This window comes from Lissotriton helveticus, chromosome 5_1 (genome assembly GCF_964261635.1).
Source record: "Lissotriton helveticus chromosome 5_1, aLisHel1.1, whole genome shotgun sequence".
NCBI lineage: Eukaryota > Metazoa > Chordata > Amphibia > Caudata > Salamandridae > Lissotriton > Lissotriton helveticus.
Genome location: NC_136065.1, coordinates 793,492,834 through 793,510,901, shown reverse-complemented (window position 1 = coordinate 793,510,901; position 18,068 = coordinate 793,492,834). Strand labels below are relative to the sequence as shown.

Sequence of the window (18,068 nt, the reverse complement as noted above, 5' to 3'; positions counted from 1 at the left end):
TATTTAATTCACTGAATTTTGCAATAACTCTGTGTATATTCATGATCTATTATTCATTTTTAAAACACGTATAATCTTTTGACCTAATTTTTTGTAATAAATTTGTGTGAATACATGTAATTTTAAATTGTAATATTAACGGAAACTGTGTCTTTGTAGAATACTATTTATGCCATAATTGTGTTGGTGAAATAAAATTGTTTTTGACTGACTGACTGTATACATTTACCTTTTGAATACATGTTTTTGAGTATTTGCAATACACTTTGTTTGGCATTGGGTACTTCGAAGCCTTAGGGCGCCTGCAGTGTGTGCTGTGTCTAGTCCACTTTGGTAATCTAGATTTTCCCCTGACATACCTACTCGGGCTTGGGCAGGGCCTACTACAGTACCACAAGCTAAGTTTGTAAATATTTCTTGTAAATTTGAATAGATTGTATAGTCGAGCAAATTACAGACATTGTTCCTAATATCAAGTTACCATCTGTGGCTCAGAGTTTCTTCTGTATCTGTAACTGTGTCCACAGTTGAGTGTACCAATGCGTCATCAGTTACAACATTGAAGTTGTGGCTATTTCTCGATTTCCAAAGATCACTTATTCCATATCAATAAATGATATACAACCTGTTTCTTCCATTTCAAGGGATAGAGTAAATCAACTTTGTTCACTGCGTGTAACTGTCAAATTGGTTCCCGTTTCCCTCGGACCAGCAATGTTGTCTACCGGGGAATATCGGATGAAAAACATACAAAATTTAGTGGCTGACTTGGTGACAGAAAGTATGACCAAATCATTGCTGGCCTACCTGGGCCAAGTCCACCTATCAGCGAGGTACTGATCCGAGCTCTCTCTCTTTCAGTCAAACGGCAGTCTATGGTCAGGGCCCACCCTTCATTGGGGCTCAATTGATTTTTATCTCCCTCACCAGCTGAGTCTGTTGTCAAAAAGACCTATGACTATCCCACTCTCTAAGAAAAGCATATACTAGAGGTCAGGCCGATTTTACGACCAATGCCATAAACCCTGACACCACTTCGCTTTCCAACTTGCCATTTTTACATATATTGTGGGGCCCACATTTTTTTTACCAAAGCTTACACATTGCCATGAAATTACTTTTGTTATGTTAGCACAGTTGTATATAGAGCTGTGTGACATAGGTGCACCTATATAGCATAGGTCCACTTATATAGGATCTAAATAGGATGTAGATTTACGTGCCTGAATATTCATGTTTCTTGTTACTTTGAAAAACAGAGAGCAAAATGTACCCATTTTACAATGTAATCCCTGGAGCAGATTTAGGTTTGACAGCATTAACAATGTAATCACCATCGTTTTTGCTTTACACGGCCACCTACCTCAACGCCTGAACGCAGCTGGAGCTGAAAGAGACTGATGAGGCCACGTTTCAGATCCAAGGTCTGGCTGCCGCCCTCCGAGGCTCCATAGAAGCCCTCCACCTGCAAGAAAGGATGTGGAATCAGAGATTACAAGTGCTGATCACCCTGACCTTGTGAGCACCACTGTAAATCATGCTGTAGAATGCGCTTAATTTCAGTCGCAAGGTTATGCAGGTGAAAAAGCCTGACGGAACACACGAGAAGGAAAAAACAATTAATTATTTAAAGATACAAACTACACAAAAATAGCAGAGGCTATAAAACACCACTGTGCACGTACTCCAAATAGTATTAATGCCCTCGTGTAGTCTACCCTCACTAACCACCGGTTCCCTTCAATTATGTGAAAATAGCATTCAGCCAGTCAAACACGGTTATCTTTCATGCAGAAACCACAGCAGCTCTAGAGAATAAGTATCATCATTTTCTCTGTAGATTAAAAAGGTCTAAGATTTATTGACTGCTGTAAAATGTTGGGATCAGTGTCGAACTGCAACAGAAAATAGCCCTGGACACAGAAATAAAAGTGGCCTCATTAGTGAATTAGAAAGTCAAAAGTGCTCCATGTTTGCATACTAGGGCAGTTTTGAACTTGTAAAAACACTCTGTCGAAGTGTTTACAATGTATAGAGTGCATGGGTTTGAACTTCCTGCAGGCAATGTTTGATTAAATATATGAGACATCAACAATAAAAAAAAACAGTCCAGAAGATCATAAAACGGGCCTAAAAACCGGACCTCCGTTACAGCCTGATTACGATGTGGGCCAATCCGAATTTGGCTGTGATCCAGGATTCAAGACCATTTTAAAGATGGCTGAAGCTGCCCACTCGCTTTGTAAACAACAGTTCTGCCCCGTTGACTATAGCCAAAGCAATTCGTGTACAGGTCTCTGCACTGTGTATGTTATATTTGTGGACCTTCCTATAGGTGAGCCTTCGTGATCTATTAAACTTCTACCTACATACCTCCCTGGGTACTTAAACTACAGCCGAGGTAGTGCAGGTGCACTCTTTCTAAGTGTTGTCTTTAATACCAGAGAGAGCAGCAAATGTTTAGGGAGTGGCCGTTCTTGCTTTAACCCATGTGATGTAATGGAGAGTCTGGGCCTTCATGCCAGAACACGTGGTCGCATTTATTGGATCTATGAAGTCTGGGATTACTCCTTTGTTATGGAGGCCTCAGCCAATTAGAAGCTGGACTCAGGAATTATCTGGTTCAACTCTAGGTACCGTGGCCCTGATTGCCTTGTCTAGAAGTGCATCATGGAACACTCTGGCATCCATTTTCATTTTATGCTGGTTGAGCTCTGGGTGCATGCATAGTTTTCTATTGATGATGCTCTTAAGACTTCGTTGAGTAATGCGATTGAAAAGGATTGGAACTGTGACAGAAATATTCTCTAGAGGCACTCTATTATATGAGTGTGTCCCAGATAGTAGTGCAGGTGCAAGCTGTTTGAGAGGTTGCACAGCAGAACGCACAGCTAGAGAGTGGCTGCCCCTTCGATCCCTCTTTAAAAGTGCATGTGAAGGTTCCTTAGAATGGACTAGGTGGTACTGAGAGTACAATATCACATTTACCGTCATCCGTGTGTCGATAAGGGCTTGAAAGGATTGTCCTTAAATTTCAATTGGGCATTTTGGCTGCAACCATTGATTATATATCCCATGTGACTCGTGAATGTTGGTTCATTAAAATTCAAGTGGTAGCTGTCCTTACATCACACACACTTTGGCTTCTTAAATTACGGGAAAAATCTTTTCACCCGGTATCTCAGGAAGTGATGCCAAATGACATTGACTATAATATAAAAATTATAGATAATCTGTGATGCCAAGTGCATACTTCAAATACAAAATGTACTGATAAATCACAGAAAGACAAGTGATTAAAAAACAGTAACCATAGCCTAAATTAATCAAAAGGACTTGAATTACTCCTTATCTTTGTTAATTAGTCTTGTTTTGCGAGCACTTGTATTTCACTATCAATCATGTGAACCACAACGGTGAAAGTTGTATTGAAATAACATTTTTAATGCATTTACAATATTGAAACATGTGTATAATCTTTCATTTATTTAATTTTATGATCTGACCTAAACAGTGTACATTGCACTGGTGGTTGTATTGAATCTATAGAACTGAAAGTGTGGGCTGCAGAATGTAAAGAGTGCTCAAAGGGCACAGTTTAACTTCTGCTCTTGGTACTGGCTTTGCTCTGTAGAGGACATTACCAGTATCTCCTTGACTTAACTACGAAGTGGAATCAAAGAGTGGCTGCCATCTCTGTTTTACGTACACTGACTGAAGCAATACCCACCAGGATCTGTGAGGAGGAAGGGCCCTCATAGGCAGAGCTTGTTACCAATGTTTCCACTCCCAAATCGAGGGCCAGAATGTTCATGATCCTATTCGGTCACTTTTCTATATTTCTCCCCTGCAGCGACCAGTGGTCTTTCCTGCTCCATGCATCCCTAATGCTCCTGTCACTTAAACTTCACCAGAACCGCTCTTCAGCCGTAGTCCGATAGGTGCACAAAGTACAACACTTTTTAGATTGGTAGGTTCTGGCGTTTTCCTTTGGTGCTTCTTTTCAGAGTATGAATCTTTCTGGGTGTATACATCGATCGTAATCTGGGTTTTCTAGTTGTTAAGAGTACATGTCAAGAGCAGCATGCTCTGTGGCATCCACTGTAAGTGCATTTGGCAGCAACATGAAGAAAACATGTATTTCATCTCCTGCCAGATGCAACATTTAACCATATGACGTTATCATATCTCTATCTGTAGCTTTTGGCAATGTTAAAGCCTTGCTATGTTGGAGCAAGATTTGTATGCTCGACGGACATATCAATTTTTGAACTGAGGTATATGTCACTTCTATTGTGCTTGTCTGCACTTTGATCTCTGTACTGGGGGGAATGTTTGACATTGTTCTGCATTCTGTCCCTCAAATGTTGTTTTTGCATTTGTTACCCCGAGTGGGACGGGTATGATCAGATGTGAGTCCTGTGCTCTCCATGTCACTGGAATCAAGCTATCCTGGCTGATGAAGGCTGAAAACCCGAAACCGGTTCTAAGATGCTTGTTTCCAGTTCAGGGGGGACCTGGCTTGGCAGTTCGGGCTGGAGCACAGGGTCAAGACTGATTTGGATATGGCTGGGTTCAAACTAGAATGACATGGTGAGCAAAAAAACTACGGATGTAGGCCCAGATCTCTGTTCTGGGGTGAATGTATGACATTGTTCTGTATTCTGTCCATCAACTGTTGTTTTTGCTTTTGTCTGCATTTTGAGGCGCCGTGTGGTGGTGACTTCACTTTTCACATCCTGCTGGCAGCTGTTGAGCGTGAAACTGTAGTAGTGTATTGATGTTGTTTTCCATGTTACTCGCAGGCATTCGTCTTCCTTCTGCCTTTTTACAGTGGGCACATGCAAATGTGCTCCCCTGGGTTCTGCTCTATCTTTCAAGCATAGGTTTATCTGGGGCTTAACCTTTAACCTTGCTTGCATTACACTTCTTGTGCCCTTTCAGAGGCCTCTTTTACACAAGTTTTGTCTAACCCTGGCTTTAAATGTAAATCCAGTATTTGTAAAGCGCGAACAGTTACCCGAAGGCATCCCGGCGCTGGGGCCATCGGGAAGATTAAGCAAGCTATTGCCCAGAGTCACATTGTGCTGGGCTGACCTGCCGCCGGTGCCGGGGATCGAATCGTGAGCCTCAGATTCCAGCGTCAGTCATCCTGGCCGCGGTGCCACACCTCTTCCCTGGAGGCTTTCTGTTCATTGGCAGGTGGGCCGGGACAATTGGGCAGCTATATTATATTAAGGCAGCTGCCCGAGTAGAGTGCTGCTCAGATGTTCAGCAGTTTGGGTAACTTTTGATGGAGGCACTGCGCTCTGCTTGCTCAGGTAGGTGTTCAAGGCCCTCCTCCACCGCAGGCTCCTGCCTGCGCCTCATCCCTGGTGGTACAATGAGAGAGCCTTGCTCTTCTGCTGGTCATTGATGTCTGGGCCTGTCTTTGAGCTGTTTCTCTGTCTTTCTGTGCCCGTTTTCTGTCTTCTCACTGTATCTCTATGGTGCCTGTCTTTATTGTGCCAGTAATTGTACCTGTGTCCTCTGTGCTGTTTCACCGTTTTCTATCTCTGTGCCCATTTGCCCTCTGTGCCCTCCCCACCTGGAACAACACCTGGTGGCCCTCCGCCCTCGGAAACCCACCCACTCCGACAGATCACACCCAAAACCTCAGCATCATTCTAGACTCCTCCCTCACCATGACCCGCCAGATCAACGCCATCATCTCCACTTGCTTCAACTCCCTCTGCATCCTCCGGAAGACCTTCAAGTGGATCTCCCCGAATTCAGAAAGACTGTCACCCACGCACTCATAACCAGCAAACTGAACTACGGTAACGCCCTCTATGCCGGAGTCAACAAATCCCTGCTACAAATGCTCCAAACCATCCAGAACACCGCAGCCAGACTCGTCCTCGGAACCCCACGACATGAGCACATGACCCAGCACCTACGAGACCTCCCCATCGAGAAGAGAGTAGCCTTCAAGCTACTCACCTGCACCTACAAATCCCTCCACAACATCGGACCAAAATACCTCAACGAAGGAGTCTCCTTCCATGTACCCAAAAGGAACCTCTGCTCCGCCGACCTCGCCCTGGCAGAGACCCCACGCATCTGCAAAAGCAGAGCAGGTGCAAGAGCCTTCCCCTACGTTGCAGCAAAGGCCTGGAACAAGCTCCCAGGCAACATCAGATGCTCCCCCACTCTGCACACCTTCAGGAAGAGCCTCAAGACCTGGCTCTTCAACTGATTCGGAGCTGCAACCTTCCCCCCAGTGCCTGGAGACCATCACTGGTGAGTAACGGGCTTTAAAAAAACCTGATTGATTCATTGATTGGAGGTTGTTGCAGCCCAACGGTTATTTAGGTGTTTGCACATGGGCACAGTGGTATGTGGTATTACGCTAACAAATGACTTGGTGGGGAATTAAATCTACCTGCACACCAGCTTCCTGCTGATGCTGTTACTGAGCCTGCAACGTACAGCAGGGACAAACCATGTATGCTTTACTGGCAGGAGAACTACGGGTCAACTTTAACATAAAAATGCATCTTGTTTTTTTCTTTCTTTTTTTTTCTTTAGCTGTAGTGTAATGTACTGCACTATGGTGCATGTCAAGCTGTTGCATGTACATACAAGTGAGACCAAAATGAAAAAAAGGAGCTTTGCACTTAATATTTTGATAAAGCCTTATGAACAAGAATTTACCTTTGGTAATACCTTTTCAGGGGGAGACTCTATCTAACTGCGGAATCCTCACCATGTGAATTTCCCTAGACACCAGATTGGATCTGGAAACGTTTGATAGCAATTCCCTCATGCATCAGCAGGTGGCTTCATGCAGTTCAGTGTCAAATCCATCCCACCCCGGTTGTGATGTAGGTGCAAATATATCTGTGCCACCTTTACATACCGACGTCAGTTTCTTTCTGACCTCTGTCCGCACCATCAAATGCAGAGCCAATAGAAATCAGAATTCCAGTGTGCAGATCTGTAAACTGGTATATTATTAATGAACTGCATGAGCCCATTCCGAGGTTACGTGGTTTCGGCTTCGCTTCGTATCTAGCCGCCATTTTGTGCTTAGCTGCCATTTTGTGTTGCCTCACTCAGGCAGCACGGCGAACGCGGTCTTTTTGCTTTTTCAGCTGCTACGTGTCCCTCTGTTAAAGAGTAACCCCTGTCCTTGTTTACGAAACCGATGTCAGGGCCTGGCCGAGTTTGCTAAATCCATGTCTAGACTCATTAATCCTTACTATACTCCACTGTTTGGGTCCCACCATTCTTCCTGACTTTATCTTATTTGACTGACCTTCGCTATTCTCTCTGTGTATTCTCATGTTACATAAACTATCCTTTGAAGCATTCAAACATGTTCTACCACCTGCAAATTGAATTACGGGCACTAATGTTGATTAACTTGAGGGGAGGAGAGCACACGGGGTCTGAAAGAGAGGTGTGTTTTGGACATCCTATAGCTTGTTTTCGAACTATTCCTATTTGTCAGTTTTGGGAGTGGGTATTGTAAATGTATATACTACATAAGATTGTGAGCCACGGATTGAAGTGGCAGTCTCCTGAGAATCTACCCTTAGGGTACTTTGTGGACTACTGTGCTTAGCTGCAGCTAATAAATCTGTTTTCTACGCCCAACAGAGTGTCTCGTGTCTCTGTTCAAAAAGGCAGGTGAACCCGGAGATTATAGGCGTGCCCTGCGCCGCTTGGCCCATATGGTCAGGTTCTCCAATTGGCGACCAACGTGGGTGATAGAAGGAAAGAAGGCCCGGAGCTAGATAACTGTGTAAATGATAAGATGGGGGATAATATGGCTTATTTTATTGCAACTTTGGAAGAAAAGTTGAAGATTTTTCTTACCCTAGTCATGGATGAATTGGCGAAAATAGGTGGAAGACTCGATACTATTGAAAAACATCTCTCTAAACAGGAAGTGCCAATGCAGGGGGGAAATCAATCTGATACACTCTCCCTAAGTGTAATAACAACAAGGGTAAATGACCTGGTAGATTCCATGATGGTCACTGTACCCCAAGTTGCAGTCCCAACTATCCCAGTGTTGGAGGTGGCAGGGGGGGGAAGTCAAGGTTTAAAACAAGGGCATTTAGATCAACCAAGGAGAATAAGCTCCTCTGTGCGGGACCTTCCTCGTGAAGCTGCGCTGCACCTTCCCCCAGAAGCTAGTCCTTATTCAATAATTTTAGCGAATGTTCCTAAAACAAATGATGGGAAAGAGGAACATTGGACTACCCTTAGAAATAAGGCCCTACATTATATGTCTGTCAAAACCGCTTTGGGCGAACATTTGTTTAATAACTTTAAAATAGTGAGAAGGGTACCCTGGGTGGGGAAAACAAAAAAACTCTTAGTGGTGACTGTGTAGTTGTAAGTTTCGGCTGCCCTATATTGGTGGATCATATTCTAAAACAGGCAGGCTCATTTAGGATAAATCCTGATTATGTAAATGTTCTCTCCTTGGGCTTTTTTTATCCCCCAAAAAACTTTGGAGGGTATGGGGGAAGCAGGAAAACTATACAGCTAGCTCCCTTTGCTGGGCCTATTGAACTGACCAATAGGTATGAGGCATTAAGTGACTTAAATATGAATGACTGACTCTGTGGTGCGGAGACGCTAGGCCTGGGATTATCCACTCTGGGTGTCGGTCGTAATGTGTGCCCACCCACAGATTTGGAGTCCCAGGATCGACTCTGTAACAAACTAATAGGTATGACAGCTCTCTCTTCTGACCCACTTCTGGTTTCTCTCCCAAATGAGGTGGTCTCTGAAAGAGCCAACCACGAGGTGCAATTTGTAGGGGAGGGGCCTTTGGATAAAATAGCTGTTCATACTTTAAGGGATATGGAGCTTTGTGAAGTTACTAGTGTAGTGACATTAAATGGAGGGGCCGTTGAAGGAGGTAACAACTATAGAGCCAACTTGACTAGGAATAAGCTAGCATTTCTATCTTGGAACGTTGCTGGGCTGCGCTCAAAGAGAGGGGATCCAAACTGGGAGGCTACGTTATCTCCTTTTCACATAATTGCACTGCAGGAAACCTGGGACTCAGAGGAAGGTTATTATCTGGATGGTTATCAAACATTTAATAAATGTGCAATACCGTCACCAATGGGGAGATCCAGGGGTGGGTTGTTGCTATTACTTAGCCTTAAACTACTGTATAGAGTGGAGTTAGTGGATTCAAGTTCTCCAAATATCCTGGCTGTTAGACTGGATGGGGAAAATTTGCCCAAAATTCTGGTGGTAAATTTTTATAATTCTTTCACCAGGACTGATGAAATGGAACATTTTAGAGCACTGTCAGTTTTTCTGGAGAATTATAATAAGGGTAGCGAGGTACCCTACAATCTTATAATTCTTGGTGATTTTAATATTCATATTTGTCCCCTTAAGTGCTTACAAAACGTTGATCATGAAGCTGACCCGTGGGGTGCTACTCATTTTGAGCACACCAGAAGCGGGATGTATCTCGAGAGTCTTTTATCCGAGTTTTATTTGGTTGCCCTATCGTATCCTGTTCCGACCTTTGTGGGTCAAGGACATCAGTCCATTGTGGACTATATCTCTGTCTCGCCCCCTCTGATGGAGAGTATAGGTTTGTTTACTGTAACGCAAAATGGTTTTAGTGATCACAACCCCCTTAGTCTGGATATCAATATCAGGGCTCTTAAAGGAGAAAATGTGTTGGTTCCTATCAAAAACTCAAATATAGGTACTATATGTCAGGGGAGGAGAATAAGGTGGGAAGCTGTTACCCCTGCGGACTTCCTAGAAGATCTCTATAGGTGTAATGCGGAGGAACTGAATATATGTACAGGTGTTCATTCAGACCCATCGGAAATTCTGGGTGCCTTTAACGGTTTAACAACTTATGTAGCAGATAAACTAACTAGGAAAAACAGACCCAGAAAGCGAAAATTGGAAGGTTGGTTTGATCAGGCCTGTAGTAGCACGCATGTTGCACTATTAGAGGCTCTGAAAGAGTGTGAGAGGGACCCACATAGGATTGCTATAGCAAGAAGGGCCTATAAAAATGCTATAAAACAGAGGAAAAATGAGTTAAAAAACATGGCTTGGGAAGAACTGACCAAATCAAGCGTCCTGAAAAGTAGCGCTCAATTTTGGAAAGTGATAAACAGTCCATTGTTTAATGAGACAGATAATATAAACAAGGACTGTCTTATCGCACCAGAAAAATGGGTGGAGCATTTCAGTGGTCTTTATGCTGAGATAAGCATATCTCCCGCTTCAACTAGTTGGGTGAATACACAGACTCCAAAAACATGTTTTCTGAGGAGGAAATATTAGAGGCAATTGAGACCACTGCAAATGGGAAAGCCCCAGGCCCGGATGGGGTCCCTGCGGACCTGTATAAGGCGAACCCGAATCATTGGGCAAAGATTTTAACTTCTGTTTTTAATGCAGCTGTTAATGTTGGCCTACCTGAGAGCTGGGGTCCAGCAGTTATTGTCCCAATTTTTAAAAAGGGAGCGAGGGAAGATCCGACATGTTATAGGCCGATCTCACTCCTAGACTCGGCTGTGAAAATTATGGGAAAAGCTGTTCTAAATCGATTGACAGACTGGTTGGAAGAAAATAATGTTCTTTCGGAACTGCAGTATGGGTTCAGAAAAGGAAGAGGTACTGCCAGCCAATGTTTAAATTTACATCTTCTTATAGGGAAATATACAGTCGCAAAGCAGGGAGATCTGCACCTAGCTTTTATGGATTTGTCGACTGCGTTTGACCTTGTAAACCAGCAAAAATTATGGTCTTCCTTAGCTGACATGGGCTTGGACCCTGTCTTAATATCCTTCCTAGCATAAATCCACGATAATACCAGTGCAGCAGTCTGCTACAACCAGGATGGAAGTCTTACTGATGCATGGCCTGTAAAGCGGGGGGTACGGCAGGGCTGCATCTTGGCGCCCCTGTTGTTCACGCTTTATATAAATAATCTAGGTGATGCTCTAACCCTAGTAAGTAAAGATATCCCAAGAGTTGGATCAAAAAAAATACCAGCGTTACTCTATGCGGATGACGCTGTTTTACTAGCAAGAACGGCAAGAGAGCTGCAATCTCTTTTAGACTGTTTTGTCAATTTTATGGACTCTCTAGATCTAATAACAAATTTTCAAAAATCGCATGCTATGACAATTGGTGGTGGGAGGGCAAAGAAAACATTTTTTCTGTAAAGGTCAGGTTCTCACAAAAGTACCCACATTCCCGTATTTAGGTGTTGTTTTTGATGAGTGAAGGTCGTGGGTTGCACAACGTGCCCTGAAAAAGAATATACTAGCCAGAACAACAGGTGCGCTGTTGGGGTTTGCAAAACGTTAGGTTGTAGACCCTTACGAGCTCTTGTAAAAATCTACGATGCAAAGTGTGTACCCATGGTCCTTTACGGGAGTGAAGTTTGGGGTTATTTGAACATGTCTGAGATCCAAACCACAGAAAATGTATTTTTAAGAAAATTGTTGTCGCTCCCCCAAACTGTAGCTGCTTTTAATGTTCATGAAGATTTAGGGGTGGGTTATATTGCAGATCAGATTGCTTTGGCCCCGTTGTTGGGGTGGCTTAGAGTGTGGGCGCAGCAAGCACCAAATCTAAATCAGTTAATTATTCAAAACTGCCTGTCTCTAGACAGGGCCTTGGACATCCCTTGGATCAGATATATTAAAACTCAAACTGAGTTAATGGGTTGTCCTGAACTGTTTACGAACCCTGTGGCTTTGAGTAAAAGTGCTATTAAAGCAGTGAAGGCCCTGTTTTTGAACAGGATACAGTCACAGAGAGAAGAAGAGGAACTGGTGAAACCCTCAGTGAGGAGTTTTATAATGTTGAGTACCTCTAAAGACATTCAGCCGTACCGGACTTATATAAACAAGCCGTTCCATCGCTTTGTGCTGATAAGATTTAAGTACAATATGCTCCCATGGTTACTATCCTACCCAAAAGGCTTTGCACAAGTGGGGCCATTGGGGCTGTGTCCATGTGACAATTGTTCTGATCAGAATACCCTTCACATGATCTTTTTTTGCAAGTTCTATGTGCCTCATCGTAGGAAATTCATTGTCCCATTGTGCCGGGGCCAAAATTTTGACCAAGTCAGACTGGCTTTGACTTTTTTACAAATGCTTGGGTCCCCAATGGTCTGTTTTGGGGTAGCAAGTTACATCATTGGGGCGATAAGGACCCAAAATAAAACATCTTTACCATAATGTTGCTATAACCCCCCTGTAATTGGGTGCTTTCTGATCAAGAGTCTGTGGGTGACAAAGTGTTTTTAACTGTATTTATTTTAACCAGGGTTGTAACTTTGTAATGTACTTAGTGCTACCTTTAGTTTGTATCCAGTTATTTAAAATGTGAAAATTGTTAGATGAAATGCTGCACTGTGCTTTGATGGTTTTACATTTTTTAACCGAATAAAGAAGATTCTGATTCTTGATTCAGTATAGTGTGCGGGATATTTTAGACACTTTTCTTCAATTGAATGCGCCTACGCAGAGGTATGTTTTTAATGTTATGTGTAACACTCTTATCAAGGAGTGGGGAGATATGGATTTGGATTTACCTCCTCAGGGTTTGTTCGAGATACAGGATCAATTTGATAAGGGACTTATTGTGGGTCCTGATGTAGAGCATGCTGTTCAAAAGCTTGTTGCTCTCCGGTCTTCCTTTTTCTCTCAAGCTTTTCTTGAACATGATCCTGCGGTTCGTCGTAAAACAGCACAATATCCTATGCGAGAAGTTCCTCCGATATGGAGAGATGCAGTTCCTCAAGCAGGTGCTAATCCGCCTATCTGGGTTATAACGCGCTATATAAATTGAAATAAATAAAATAAAATATCCCAGCTCATTTTCAGCGTATATGGGTACATGATCCTTGGAAAAGATCGGAAGTGTTGGCCCTTAAACAGTCCTTACCAGACCCTCGTAAGAACCGTGCTGGGTATTATAAAGAGTTGTCTCAGACTGTTGATGCGTGTATCATGAATTTGGCAGATATTGATCTACTGATGGGAAATGTAGTCCAACAAGCTTTATGGGCTAAAATTCGGAAGGTAGATCATGATCAAGCTTTAGGTGGAAATTGGGCTGCTATAACAGCCGCAGATGAAGGACAAATAGGTGGTGCCAAACCCGATGATTTGATCACGGAGTTACCAGGTAGAATAATAGCTCTTATGAAAACAATGATGCCTGCTGTACGCATAAACTGGGATAAGTTAGCGGCGTGCAAACAAAAGACAGATGAAAGTGTCTCCGACTTCTTTACTCGTTTCGAAGAAACTTTCATCGACCATAGTGGTCAAGATCTGAGTACTGAAGGTGGACAGCGATTATTTGTAGACAAATTCGTTTTTAATTTACTTCCAGAGCTCTCGCATAAATTGAAACAATCAGAAAGCTCTTGGGCTGTTTTCTCGACTGCCCAGATATTAGCTAAGGCTCAGTATTATGAGAATAGGGATAAGGAGGAAAAAGAAAAGGCGGAGAAGAAGACTAAAGAATTGAAAACGAAAATTATTTTGCAACAGGCTTATTCCCCTCGTTCTGACCAGTCCCAATCGCAACAACCGCCACAGGTCCAACGATTGTTGCAGAAACCTACATCTTTTGTCCCACAAGCTCAGTTAGGTCCTAATCAATGCGCCTATTGTAAAGAAGAAGGTCATTTTAAGATTAATTGTCCAATTTTATTACAACGCACTGGTGGACAATCCGTGCCACGAGGTCGTGGTGGTGTTCAGTCAGCACCTAGGAGTAGAGGGCGAGGTGCGTTGTCTCAAGAACAGTGTTCCTTACCACCGCAGAATACTATGAACTATTTTGATCAACAGAATTCTAAGTCTGCGCAATATTATATTGACGATTACTATGCAGAGAGTGAAAGTTCCGATTTTCACACTAGCTAGGACAGCCATAGACAAAGTAAGGGAGTTGTATCAGTTCCAGTGGATCAGAATGGACCTTATGTTGATGTTGTAGCATTGGGTGTTATGGAACCATTTCTTTTGGATACTGGTGCAATGAGAAGTTCTATTATGCATTCCAAACTCCCTGGGGCACCTTTGTCTGGCTTAACAAATGTTTCTGTAGGATTCTCTGGCGCCCCAGTTAGTAACCCTATTTCCTGTCTTCTGCCTATTTCCATTGGTCCCTATGATTTGGAAGCTCCACTTCTTTTGACGACAGGTTGCGGAGAGAACTTGTTGGGTTTGGATCTGTTGAAATTTTGCATGCCACATTGTATTGTTCCCCTTCGGGTGTACATCTTACTTTGGGTGATAAATTGACTTCTCCGATGTATGTGTCTCAAGACCAACTGCCACTTGAACTGCGTTCACTTCCTGCCACACTTTGGGCTACGGGTTCGAATGATGTTGGTTTGCTTCAGATTCCGCCTTATGGGATTACTGTTAAGCCTGATGTTAAGTTGCCACGCATTCCTCAATACAAGATTGCTAATGATGGTGAGAGAGCTTTGTTAGCTATTGTTTATGACTTGGTTCAGAAGGGTGTGGTCGAAGAGACCAGAGGAAATGTTTGCAATAGCCCTGTTCTGCCTGTTCTTAAGCGTACTGATCCTTCCAAGTCTCCCGTGTATCGTTATGTGATTGATCTCCGAGAGGTCAACAAAATTGTTGTCCCTCAGTTTCCTGTTGTCCCGGATATCACTGCTCTACTTACTATGGTTCCTGCTTCGGCAGCTTGGTTTTCGGTCATCGATCTCAAAAATGCTTTCTTTAGCATTCCTATTGCTAAAGAGAGTAGGGATCTCTTTGGTTTCTCTCTCGGAGGCCGAAGCTTCCGATTTAAACGTGCACCCCAAGGCTATTGTGAGAGTCCCTCCATCTATAGTCAGGCTTTGCTTGATACTTTCTCCTTGCCTTCAGGTGTTACTCTCATTCAATATGTGGATGATTTGCTAGTGGCTGCCGATTCAGAAGATGTCTGTAAAAATTCGACTGTGTTGCTCTTGCAACATTTGTCTGATTTACATCATAAGGTGTCACCTTCTAAATTAAAATATTGCCGCCAAGAGGTTACCTATTTAGGTCATCTCTTGTCGAAGGAGGGAAGGCGATTGATCCCAGAACGTATCCATGCGATTGCACGAATGTCTGTACCATCCACACAAAGAGAGGTGCGTGCTTTCTTAGGCATTACCTCTTATTGTAGACAATGGATCCCAAATTTTTCCCTTTTGGCCAAACCTTTGTTGGCGCTCACTCTGAAAGATACACCCCAACCTCTTCCTTGGACTGATGAATGTCAGAAGAGTTTTTCTGATTTACGCACTGCTTTGTGTTCTGCTCCTGTGTTGGGTACTCCAGATTATAATAAGCCTTTCACACTCTATGTTCATGAGAGAGAAGGTTACGCGTTGTCAGTCTTGACACAACAATTCGGAGACAAACTGAGGCCATGTGCCTATTTTTCGGCTACATTGGATCCAGTAGCCAAGGCATTACCTTGTTGTCTCAGAGCAACAGCAGCAGCGGCGATCTCTATTCGTCAATCTGCTGGTTTGGTGTTAGATCATCCTCTTAATGTCATGGTGCCACATGCAGTAGATACCCTGTGGTAAATAAATAAATAATACCTCTATTTTTGACTAGATATACAATAACAGATAGCTCAATAAATAAGAGTCAAGATTCGAGGTAGCTGGAGTTTGCAGGTTTTAATACAGCATAAAGGACAGGAACAGGACAACCTGCACGGGAATAGGATGGCAGGGCCCGACAGCTGCCGGGGCAGGATCTGGGATGAGCGCGCTAACTTTTAATAACAGTGCACAAGCATATATACTTAAACAAAATACATGGTATTCAATACAGTAGGCGTAGCAGTGGGCGGGGTTCGTAACAGTCGCGAAAGATAAGGCATAAAGTAGGTGTAACAAGAGGCGTGAACATAGACATGTGATGTAAACGTAACAGAATATGTCATAAATGGGGCGGAAACATGGAGGGGGCTACCTAAGGAGCCGGGACCTCTAACCTAGTGGTGCGCGCAAGCTGGCAATGACGTGTTACTAGGGAGAAGCTGGGGGCTATGACTTCTGTGCTAGAAGAAGAGACTGAAGTCTGGAGAGTCAGAGCGACATGTACCTAAACACTATCTAGTATCTGATGTTTAGAGAACATATTGATAGAATCCAAAAGTTATCAGGGTAAAGGCTAACAGACTCTAAGACTGGTGCATGCATAATTCTACATGTAGTGCGTGTTGAGGAATATTAAATGACCATTAATACAGTATTCCTCTTACATGGAGACTTAAAGGCTAGACCATGACGGAAACTATTGATGCGATTCAGTAGCTTTAGGAATGCAGGGAAGGAGAGCTGGACTGATAACTAGAATCATAACATACTCTTGACAGACCAGCAGGCAATGCCAGGCCGAGCCGGGCACTGTGAGGCAGGAAGTAAGTGAAGGGTCAGGGATACAGGTGGGGGCTGTATCGCTCCTCGGAGAGGGTTCAGGAGACAGGAGCTGAATCTGAGTCCGGGCCCTTTTGAGGCCTAGAAACGGGGATTTTACAATGAAATAACGTGCACACTGAGAAACGTGGCAACGTAACTTTACATAGGCCTAATACTCGTAGCTTTCACGAGAACTGGAAACTGGCATACTAGAGTTGGACACAACTGTAATTGCGTCTTTAATCGATCATAAGGGAATACATATGCATATTAATCATGCACATACAACATAACATGGGGAACACGTAGGGACACAGAACATGGCAAAATTTACTTTTCCACATTCCCTCCTTGTCACTACGTTTCCATCAGGAAACATCAATATTCATGATACCATCTATCATTTCATACAGTATCATTTGCTCGTCTCGAATTTTCTTGGAACGGGATCTAGGACGGGACTTGGGACTAGGAATACAAGAGGTAGCACAAATGCCGCAAATCGCAGGGCCACATTGTATACAGAGGCAGCAACTGAATATGATCGCTACTGCAATACCTAGAAATGACAATACTTTCCATCCCCAGGCAGAAATTATACTCCAGAACCAACCGGACCATGTCCAGGTGCCTGGATTCTGGTGTAACTGATGGGCAATTTTATGAAGTCTGGTTATAGCTGAATAAACAGACGGCGCGTTATTAGGAATAAAAATGCAGCAACTAGATCCGATGACTCTACATGCTCCTCCTCTATCGGCCAGTATGACGTCAAGAACGAGACGATTTTGGAGCACGACAAATCTCATAGCAGATTGCTCTTCGGTTAAGTTACCTAGGGCAGAGGCAGTCTCATTCACTACTGCTTCAAGGGTTCTGGTTAACCTACGGATTAGCTTACTATTCTGGATAGGGCCTATAAAGAAGAAGAAACCTTTATTGAAATCTGTATATTGTTCTAGGGCAGTTTCAGTTTGATCGACAATTGGGGACTCGATCTCCCTTCTATGTCTCATGTGTACTAGATGTGTGTTTCTATGATAATCGGATGGGGCTAGGAAAACTGGTGGCAGTAGGAAGGCAATGTAACATGTTCCATCCCAATCGAGGGGCAGACGAACATATGCGGTCTGACCACAAACAAAATATGAATGACGTGAAGCTTTGAAAATAGATTTCCCACTGTCACTATACTTGACAATAGTAGTACAATCACTATGTCCTACATGTGCGGAACCATTATTTCTGACACATAATTCGCCTTTGACTGGTAGTACTGAAATAGCAGGTAAGTCTGGAGTAGGATCAGACTGAACATTCAGGACCATGAAATTCGAAGAATAATTACCCAAATTATAAACTTCATTTTCTAGATCTAACCCTGTTCTGTGGGGAAGACCTTGCTTGTCTGGAAAACATGTACTGTTCAGAAGGGACATATCATTTGAAGATGACGTTAACATGGACCAGGCTCCACATGAACCATTATGTGAAAACGGATAAGGAAACAGTGGCAGAACTCCCTTCGGTGTCTGGAAAGGGGGGAGTCGACCACACACCCAACAATTAGTGGCATTGCTGGTCTGGTGTGAATAATGTAACATAC

At 43.3% G+C, this 18,068-nt stretch overlaps 1 protein-coding gene across 1 annotated transcript in view; it reads right to left on the bottom strand.

Moving 5' to 3' along the window:
- The window catches only part of LOC144754919 (microsomal triglyceride transfer protein-like), a 529,349-nt gene that overhangs the window by 381,476 nt on the left and 129,805 nt on the right, over window positions 1–18,068 (bottom strand). The window contains exon 5 of the mRNA XM_078643270.1: window positions 1,364–1,465. Within this exon, the coding sequence (XP_078499396.1) occupies window positions 1,364–1,465 (102 nt within the window). The remainder of the gene's footprint in view (window positions 1–1,363; window positions 1,466–18,068) is intronic.